This window comes from Psammomys obesus, unplaced genomic scaffold (genome assembly GCF_907164565.1).
Source record: "Psammomys obesus unplaced genomic scaffold, mPsaObe1.curated_primary_1811, whole genome shotgun sequence".
In the NCBI taxonomy this organism is placed as follows: domain Eukaryota; kingdom Metazoa; phylum Chordata; class Mammalia; order Rodentia; family Muridae; genus Psammomys; species Psammomys obesus.
The window spans coordinates 1,965,719-1,976,333 of NW_026596152.1; the positions used below are offsets into that span (position 1 = coordinate 1,965,719).

Below are 10,615 nucleotides of genomic sequence, written 5' to 3' on the forward strand. Positions count from 1 at the left end.
AACAGACAAACAGACTGTCAGATGTCCATCTGACCACACAACGGCCTTTCAGTGACACTCTACAGTCAGGTTCGTTGGCCTAGGTCACCTTCAAGCTCATGTGCAGCCAGAGAAGACCTTGGGATTACAATCTACCTGGGATTACAATACCCCAGCAGGCCTGGCTTATGTGATGCTGGCAATACCCCCAGGGCATGGGGCATGCTGGGCGAGCACTCTACCCAGCGAGCCACTTTGTGGCGCAGAGTTAATCGATCCATCCATTCGTCCATCTTGAAACTTTAAGGTATGTTACTGCTGGCAGCACCGAACTATCGCCAACACAGGACTCACTCAGATATTTGTATATGGCAGATAATTGCTACACAAAATCAAAACAAAACCATAAATGGTCACATCATGACTGGAGACAATTATTACACCATACTGAAATATATTTAAAAGGAAAAGGAAATGTGAGGTTATTGGCTTGTCTAAAATTAGAGTCTTAAAGTGTCAGTGTCCTCTCCAGATGCATCAAGCTTGGCTGCGTTATCAACCTTAATACTAACACCACGGGGCCCGGCCGAGGGGAGTACCAGGAGAACCACACTCCTCCTTCCAGCTCATCAGTGGGAGCTGAGCACGAAAGGTGTGGCTCTCTTCAAAGACACCCGGCACGTCCTCACAGTGACCCGCAGTGGGTCTGCAAGTGTGGGCTGCGGCCTCACGCCGCCAGGCCAGTCTTCAGGGCTCACCCAGGGGGACATGGGCAGAAGAGGTTCAAGGATAAGCTGGAAGTTCAGCCTTCACAGAAAATGCAAAGTAGGAACTAAATGGCCACAAAAGTACGGCTTAAAGACAAACTCAAACAACGTAGGTATTTTTATATGTGCTTGTATTAATTTTGTATGCATGTGTGTTTTGCCTTCGTGGGTGTCTATGCACCACATGTGTGCCCCTGGAGTCCAGAAGAGGGCTGCAAACCAGCCGGCATGTGGATGCTGGGACTCCGCCCCGGGTTCTCCAGGAGAGCAGCCAGAGCTCTTAACTGCTAAGCTACCTCTGGAGCCCTGTGTACTTACATAAAGAAAACCCACATTGCCTCTATTTTTTGATTTGTGATACTATGTAAACAGCCACTCAGTATAAAACTACTAAATAATGAACACAAAGTAACTTCCTCATAAAGTTGACTATTTATTTGCACGTAGACAAGTTTAGCTTGGCTATGGAGCAGTGTCAGGCAGATGTGGACACACTCCTGAACACTTGGATTTCAAAAGCACCAAGAACACTGTCTATTAAACTAGGATACAATGTTTCACAATTTCATAGTTTTGGGTCACTTTATAAAATAAAATGTTACTTTATAAAATAAAAATGAGAGCTATTAATATCACAATTGTTGTGCCTAGCTCTCAAGTTTTTGTTTTTTTAATTTAAAAATATTTATAATTTATTTCAAGTTCTTTATAATGAAATTTTAATGTTTTCAAATGAAAAAAGAATGGGAAAGAAAGCAACATTGTTCATAATGGCCGCTACTTGAGTCAAGCAGAGCCAGCTAAACCACCAGGTTTCTGCCTGTCCTGAGTCCCTGGAGGCAGGGACTGAAACAGGGTCCACACAAGAACAGTGCTTGCTCAAGACTTGCTCAGTCTCCTTTCTTATGCAGGACCACCTGTCTGGGAGTGCCACCAGAGTGAGCTGGGCCCCACATCATTTTCCTGGGCTGGAGAAGCGGCTCAACAGGTGCCAATAATAAGGACATGAACGCAAGCCTCTGAATGGAACCTACTCTCAGTGAGGCCACCAGCCCCCGAAGCCTGCACAGCGACCAGCAGGCACTCAAACCAGGACCTATATGTCAGCCCTTGCCTGGCATGTCACGTCCATCCTGGGTCCAGAGCCTGACTTCTCGGCCCCATGCCCTGGAACCAGTAAGCTTGCCCAAGAGCTGCACCAATAAACCTTACCTTGTTTGCTGGCAAAGAAAAAGGCAGCAGAGGGTAGGGTTCTCAGTTCCCAGTCCTCTGCCCTGTGGACCTGTGCTGGGAATGTGGCCATCCCCTGAGGAGAGCTGTGGTGCCTTCCAGCCCTCCCAAGTCCTCTACCCTCCATCTCACTCCTCTTAAAAACAGTCCACGTGCAGCCAAAGCCATCTTTCCATCATGTCCTGCCCTGGGTGCTGCTCCATCCAGTGCCACACAGCACACAGGCACGAGATGATCCACAAACACTTACTGAGTAAAACTCCTATATTGCAGAACTCTCTGGCCATCCTACACTTAGACATATAAACCAACGAGGTGAATTTCCCAGATTTAACGTATGAAATGTGAGAAGTCTTGTGAAGGCGCAGCAGTGACATCAGCTGTGATTGAGCATCTCGTCCACTCTCAGCCTTAAAGTGACTGCAGTGTTTGTCACGCCCTTGCTCAGTCCCTCCCCCACACACAACAGCAATTCTCTACTTTCCCAAGGAATCAGAAAAAAGTCTGAATAGTCAACATTTACTTACGTGCAAAGAATTGACTGGTCCTCACGATCTATAAAACAGAACAAAACAAACAAAAGTGACCATTTGCCTGATTTTATGTTTTCTATAACAGAGATGCAATAGCACATTATAAAATAGTAGTGATTTCTCCTCAAGTCCAAGTTGAATCTGCTGGAACCTGATCACAGTCCTAAATCTAGTCAGGGCCACTCGGCTGCCACTGCTGTCTCATTCTCTGGGGTAGCAGGGACCCAGACAGGAAGCACTGCTTTCAAGACGATTTCCTGAATACCCACAACCGGTGAGGGCAGTTCTGTGAGGCGTGGCCACTGTCTCAAGCCAAGCTGTACCTGGTTTTTAGTGTTCTGAGCCATGGTCTTATGTAGCCCTAGCTGGCCTTGAACCTGCTGTGTGATAGAAGATGGCCTTAGACTTCTGACCCTCCTGCCCCTGCCTTCTAAGCGATGGGATTGCAGTCATGTGCCGCCACGCGGATGTACCTGGGAAGTTCGTGGGTCAGGTTCTGGCTGCCAGCTGATGGATTCTCTGGATTAATCCCTTGATAGACTCAGAAACGATAGCACTATTGGGACATGGAATCTCGCTGGGAAATGTGGGTAACTGAAGTATTCCCTGGAGAGAAATGCCTGGCCCCCGGCCCCTTCTCTCTCTGCTGAGCTGCTTGGCTCCATGTGCTCCCTGCCATGACGTCAGGCCTCCCCTCTGGCAACAGTGGAACCAGCCAACCAGACAGAGGCCCCTCTGAAATATGAGCTAAAACAAATTTTCCTAGGGTATTTGTAATGGAGACAAAAGCTGACTAACAGATTCCAAATAGGAATGCACAATAACACTCTAATATGGTTTTATGCTTTTTAAGTTTTACTATTTCAAAGTGATTTAATGAATTAAGCATTCAGGCTTTTCAAACAAACAAACAAAAAACTGAATTCACATCTACAGAGTTATTAGTCTACACTTCTAATTCCGAATTCCTGGCAAATATTCTTGTCCCTCCTGTACAGGGGAGCTTGGGAACCGCCAGAGTCACACAGCCAAAGGGGATGCAGAGCAGGGTGAAGACCCATGCCCTCTGCCCCAGCAGCTCTTCTGTGTGTATGTGGTGTTGGAAACTGAGCCCAGGGCTTCGCGTACTTGGTCAAGCAAGCACTCAACCACTGAGCCATCCAGCTGTTGTGTTCTTAACAGAACGGAACAAGTTTCTACTGCTGTAAGAGGCGCTGTGGGTCACGGGGCCTGGCATGGGTAGCTGCTCCGTCGCCTCCTCTCTCTGCCCACTGTTCCTCTAGCAGAGGCCACCAGGTACCCCAAGGAACAAAACTGTTCATAGAGTCTACGTTTAAACTGCACTACACAAAGAACCTGTGTCTACACCTGGTCTCTCAATGTATTCTCTCACAGCATGCCACCATGCCTGGCTTCAAGACTGTTTTTAACAGGTAATTGTACTTATGTATGAGATGACAATGTGGTATCTTGATGTATGCATACAACAGTATGGTTGGTGACTAGAAGGTCCATCAGCTCAGACAGCGATTGCTTTATATTAAAAAACCCGGAAAGCTTGTCTTTTAGCTATTCTGTCATAATTGTTAACCCTACAGAACTTTAAAGATGGCTCCTCCTCTATTCCTGTGCTCATAAGCAAGTCTCCCTCCCTCCCTCCTTCTCGTTACTGCTGCTGTTGTTTTAACTGCAGAGTTGGATACTAAGCTGACCTGGAACTGTGATTCCCTTGCAGCCACCTCCTGAGTCACCAGAACCACAGGCGGGTACCACCAATAACTAACTCTTACCATCGGCTAACGGCCCTGGTGGCCTCCACCCCGGCTGCCACGCGCAGCACTCAGTTACAGGTGAGTGTCTGTCCCCAGGTCCCATGCAGCCTCTCTTCCACAAAGACTCAGGGCTGCCGGTGAGGCTCTGCTTCTCACTGCAGCTCTCGCCCGTAAGGAAAGCTCCTCACGCCTGGCGAGGCTCCTGTCGCTTCCTGGAGGCACATCCTGGCTGGACAGGCAGCGCCTCTACTGGCACCCCCACTGGAAGGCACTGCTTGAGCTCCAGGATGAGCGGCTTTTGTTCTGGGCATTTCCAGCTTCGACGGCCATGCAGGGGTTGAGGTAGGAGGGAAGGGGGTATTAAACGTCCACTGGAAGAAATCTGGTGTCGGCAAGCTTGCTAGTATTGGCAAGATGGTAGAACTGTAATCTTTTGTTCTAGGCCAAGCTTGCGCCAACTGTCGACAGTGACCACTGCTCCTGCTGGCCTGTCACCTAAGGATTTTCAGAAAGAGTGTGTTTCTTTTCTGCTTCCACTCAAGTCTAATATTTTAAAAGTCTAGAAGGGAAAAGATGGGGTCATGTAAAAAAATGGGGAATTTTGTGAAAAAGGAATTAAAAAACCACTTATAAGACAAATAGAAGCAGGATTTATCAAGTCTCATCTACTGTTTTGTTGAGTCATGGTCTCTGTGTGGCCCTGGCTGTCCTGGAACTCTCTCTGTAGACCCTGTTAGCCTCAAACTCACAGAGCCCTGCCTGCTCCTGCTTCCCTGCGGGGATTAAGGGTATATACCAACATTCTGGGCTCACTCTCAATATATGAACCTCAAAGCCCTTCAACTCTCCTTGTCTGAGCAATTTCTATACAACACCACGATACCAAGTTTTGAAAACAGTTTTTCTTAAGAAGGGATTTTTTTTTTCCACATTAAAGAAAGTGAAACACTGGGCGGGGGTGTAGCTCAGAGGAACTATGTTTGCTCAGCATGTCTGAGTGTCCTGAGTTCAAGAATCCAACAGCCAGTACAGAAAAGAAAAGATGAAAGGGGTAAGGAAAGACAAAGAAAGCAAACTACACACACAAAATAACAAAGTTACTAGGAACTCCTCCTTGCCTGCGTCTGTGCACACCGCACTATCTGCCCTGAAGGCTCCACAGCAGGGGGCCTCCACACCTTCCCAGGCTGCTCACTACCCTCCCGCAGCACAGCAGGGCAGGCCCTTAGACTCCATTTCTGTCTCCCTGACCTTTTACTGATATTGAGTCCCAGTTTCTCTATTAGCACAAAGGGGTACTGGGCCAGAGTGCCCCCAAGATCCTTCCAGCTCTATCCTGTTCCTCATCAGGGTTCTGTTCCACTAACTCCTGAAGCAGGACCCTCCGACTCTGAAAACCTTTAACTGTATCTAGACATCTGTGGTGAAAAGAAACTTCAGCAGCCGTCTAAAGAGGACACAGCAAACTCAGTGTTTTCCAAAAACCACAGGAGGAGGCACTTAGCCACACGCTTAGGGGTGGGAATGCTCAAATCAACAATCTCAGCCCCCACCATAAAAGCCTAGGAGAAAAGCAAACAAAACCCTGAGAGAAAACAATAAATAACAGAGTAACCTAGTGAAAAACAGGGGCGGGGGCGGGATTTACTAAAAAACAATCCAAAGAGCCCTATTATAATTATCAAAGAAATTGACTATGTAATTAAAATCCCTCCCATGAAAAAGTGAGTTTCGAGAAATACTTAAGATTGACATAGTATCAACTTTCCACAGTCTTCAGGAAGAGGGAGAAACAGTTCCCAGCCTACTCTAAGAAACAAAGTTTACTTTAGCCAGATGCTAAAAAGAAAAAAATGTAATAGAAAACATATATGTAATAAATAAGCACACAAATTCTTAACACAGTGACAGCAAATAACATCCAGCAGAGTAATAAAACAAATATAGCAGGCAAGGGGTGCTTATTCTTAATATAATTCACTGTGTAAAGAGAGTAAGAAAAGCTACTTCATCAGGGAATAGATGTAGAAAAAGCATTTGGGGGGAAAAATCCATTCATGATTTTAAAGGGGGTGGGGAGAGGACCACACAGCAAAGCAAAACACAAAGGAAGTCCAATCTCTAACAGTCATAAACCCAGACCACCCTAGCCCCATCATCTCTGTGAATGCTGGGCACATGAGATCAGGAAGGTAGCAAGAGTATCTGTTCTCATTATTTCCTTTTAACACAGAAAAGCAAAAAGGAATGAAAGGTGAAGGCACAGGAAAGAACCAGGCTTTTCTTTGAGGAGAGATGAGTATCTAGCACAAAACCTCAAGCAATCTTCAAACACAAATTAAACACCCACCCAGAGTAAGTCAGTTTAAAAATATTTCAAAACGAAGGGGGCCGCTCTAGGGCTGGTGAGATGGCTCAGAGGGTAAGACTGCCGCCACTCAAGCCTGACTCCTGAGTTTGATCCCTGGAACTCATGTAAGGTAGGACAAGTCACCTCACATAAGCTGCCCTTTGACTCTCATAGGCACATTCACAATTATTCACACACACACATATACACCAAAAGTCAAATAGTCAATGTATATTAACTTAAAATCCTATTTCCATATAGTAATAATGAAGTTCCATTTAAAAATACAAAAAACACACAATGTTTCACTTTACTAAGGTATGGATTATGTTTAAGTGTTAGTCCAATGAAACTCGAACACTGTGAATACTAAAAACAACTAAACACTGACGAGATACCAAAGACAGACAGCTTGTTCGTGGGCCGGAGGCCTCAGTGGTATTGTCAGTTCTGCCTCAACTGACCTGCAGGGTCAACGCTGACCCCTTCAAAGAACAATAAGGGGAGACATTTCTGATTTCAAAATCTATTGCATGGCTACCTATGCCAATGTGACAATGATAAGGTAGATATTTAGACTGAAGGAAGTCTTAAATGAGACCTTTGGTGACTTACAATGAAGACACAAAGGCCGGCGGAGAAATAGTCTCAATCAATACTGCTCAACCAACAAAGAAGCATAGGAAAAAAAAAAAAGGAATAACTCAAATAGATCAGATTGGAAGAAAAACCCACAAATAATTTCTTTAATAAAGGACTATAATTGGGCATTAAGAAAATAAAATATTCCCCACCCCTGAAAAACATCTATGTACATCAAAGATACAAATACCAAATAAAGGTCAGTGGTGGCACATGCCAGCCTGGTCTACAGAGTGAGTTCAGGGACAGCCAAGGCTACAGAGAGAAGCCCAGACTGGCGTGCTGGGACACCAGAGAGGCATATTAAAACACAATAAACTACAGCAGATGGGCTTGCTCCGTGGTACAGGACCTTTGGGAGCGCGTGCACACGCACACACATGCACACATGCACACACACGCACGCACACACACACATGCACACACACGCGCGCGCGCGTGCGCGCACACGCACACAGACACACACGCACACACACACACATGCACACACAATGAGAAACTACAGCAGCCTATGAGAGGCTTCACTTAACTGGCAAACGTGGAGCTCACCACTGCTGGAAGGGATGCAGCCTGTTCTCTAAGTCCTACATCTGTGCCTACTCTAGTACGTAGCAGTGCAAACTCAAGATTCAACCAGGTGACGTGAGGGCTTCACACGCATGCAGTCTGCTTAGCTGCCCAAACCCAGATGTTGTCCAAACGGCCTTCCCGGGGTGAGGGCCTAAGCTGGGGCACGCTCCCCGTGGGCACACCTCTGCTCTGGAGAGAAGTGAACACCATCGAATGGTCTCAACCGCAGCAATGTGCTGCAGCGGCACTCAGAAGGCTGAGCTGGACAGCACCATCGCTTTCCAGAGTTTTACAAACGACACTGTATATAGACCGTAGCACCTGTTTCTCTTTGGCTATAATGGGGGATTGCTGAAAATATATAAGCAAGCCAGAAGTGCTTATACCTTTCAAATTACTTGTTCTGTGAAGTCAATTTCACTCCCCTAATCCTTTCATTCTCCATACTCACCCCACTTCTTAGCTTTCTTTCTAATACTTATTATTTGCCTCCCAAATGACATAAAAGTCCCAACCAGAAGGGTTTCCTAAATCCCATGCTTCATAAGCTGAGGGATCTTTCCTGTCCACTTATATTTCAGAGGCCAAAGGCAGCTATGCTGCTTATAAGATTCATTTTCCCAGCATAAAATGCTCTTTTTTTTCTCTATTTTTTTTTGTTTGTTTATGTGTTTTATGAGGGATATCAGTGCTTTGTCTGAATGTACGCCTGCATATCAGAAGCAGGCATCAGATCCGTTACAGAAGGTTTAAGCCACCACGTGATTGTTGGGACTTGAACTCAGGTCCTCTGGAAGAGCAGAGCAGCCAGTGCTCTTAACCTCCAAGCCATTCCTCCTGCCCCCCTTTGTCCTTATTTTTGCTTTGAACTGTACTTGTAATGGGTAATTCCTTTTTGTGTATTATAGGTTACGGTGCCTGCCCGTGCTCAACTGTTTGGCTATTTGAGGTGTCTTTCTTGTGAGCGGCAGTGTTTTTGCTAAGCTATCGCTTACCTATACATAAGGCATTAAAAGTACAATTACTGCTGGGGCTGAGCTACTTGGTGTCATGGGCTTTCTGACTTCCTAAACATCTTGCCTTTGTTTCTCCTGATGTAAGAAAGTTGTATTCAGTTTCCCAGTTTATTTTAAATGTTTCAAGGGCAATTTCTGAAGTATGGCAATCCTGTTCTTATGGTGCTCGTGCCTCCAGCAGAAGGGAGTTGTATGGGTGCCTGTCACACCAGGGAGCACTCAGCAGAGCTCTTCTTAGCTTTACATCTGCCACGGAAGACCACTCTCCAAGTCCCCACTGAACAGCACAATGACCAGTGGCTTCTAAGATGTGTCAGGAGCAACCGGGCTCTCCTCCATGCAAAGCAAGTCTGACCTGCATCACTAAAATCTACAACCAAATGAGAGGTCAAATAGACTTCCTTGAGGCTACAGATACTATTTTGCACCAAGTAGTGGTCTAAACTCACTCAGAGAACAGGAATCGGCTAGACCATCTCACACTGTTCAGGCCTAGTGAGTTGGACATGAAGGTGGAGCCGATCAGCTCCCCAGCCCCTTCAGCAGCCCCCAAGGGCACTGCTCCGGCTAAGCTTACTGCAGGTCAACCGGGTCTTTGTAGAGGTGTTCCGGCTGCTATCATTCCTGGAGGATCTCCTGGGCATCCTTGCTAAACCTCTATTTCACAACGTCAGTCGGCTCACAGTTTACTTATGAGTTCAACAACAAAACACACTCTGTTCCAACTGCATCTCCCTTTGGTTCAGGTTGACTGCACTGCTATGCCTTTGAAGGAAGCTCTATTCTAATGTGAATGAAACAGAGTAGCCCACCTGACAATGCACAGGCCGACAAATGGCCATAAAATACCTTCTGTCTTCCTTGCTCGGTAAATGCCTAACTCTGCCATAGATTTTTGTTGACTAATAAAATTTCTGTGTTTCTTAAAGTGATTTTTGCCTCCACTCTTCCATTTTAAAAACAATTCTTTTATTTTTATTTTATGTGCCTTGGTGTTCTGTCTGTATGGCCGTGTGAATGTCAGATCTCCTGGAACTGGAGTTAGTTACTGCCGGTGGGGAGCCGCCATGTGGGCGCTGGGAATTGAACCTGCACCCTCCGTCATCTCCATCTCTCCATCTCCATTTTTTCATATATGATATTTTGTCGGGGTCAAGAATTGACAATATACTTCCTGATGTTCCCCTCTCTCCAAAGCCCATACAGAGACACAGGGAAATAACAAGAACTTATTATACACACTCCCACAACAGCCAACCCACAGGGAAGTCCTAGCATTGATACTTTGTGTCATTACTCTATGGTCAGGACTGTGGCCTGTCGTTTCTTCCTTTAGGAACTGAGGGTTTTATTGGCGGCTTGCTTCAGAACTTGCTTCACATTTGAAAATGTTCTTGTTGCTTGACAGGCAACTGTCTTACACATTTATTTTCCACTTCCCACTTACTAAACTGTTAAATCCCATCTTTCATATTCTTTTACACTTACTTACTGCTAAATTCTGAGAAGTGTGTGGAGAGGCATGTGTTATCTCCCTCTGCAATCATGGATCCCATTCTCTTTGTATTTCTAAAAGATACAGTTTAAATATCTGTTGCAATGACAAGGGTGTAAACAAAAGTGTTATCTATCTCTCTGGATGATCACGGCTACACTACTTTTCCAAAATGGGATTCCTTCCTTCCTTCCTTCCTTCCTTCCTTCCTTCCTTCCTTCCTTCCTTCCTTCCTTCCTTCCTTCCTTCCTTCCTTCCTTC

The 10,615-nt window shown here is 45.7% G+C and overlaps 1 protein-coding gene across 2 annotated transcripts in view; it reads right to left on the minus strand.

Annotated features, from left to right (window-relative positions):
- Positions 1-10,615, minus strand: part of Myh10 (myosin heavy chain 10) — a 116,938-nt gene that overhangs the window by 74,565 nt on the left and 31,758 nt on the right. For both annotated transcript variants that reach the window (XM_055594423.1, XM_055594425.1), the window contains exon 4: positions 2,504-2,531. In XM_055594423.1, coding sequence (XP_055450398.1) covers positions 2,504-2,531 — 28 coding nt within the window. The remainder of the gene's footprint in view (positions 1-2,503; positions 2,532-10,615) is intronic.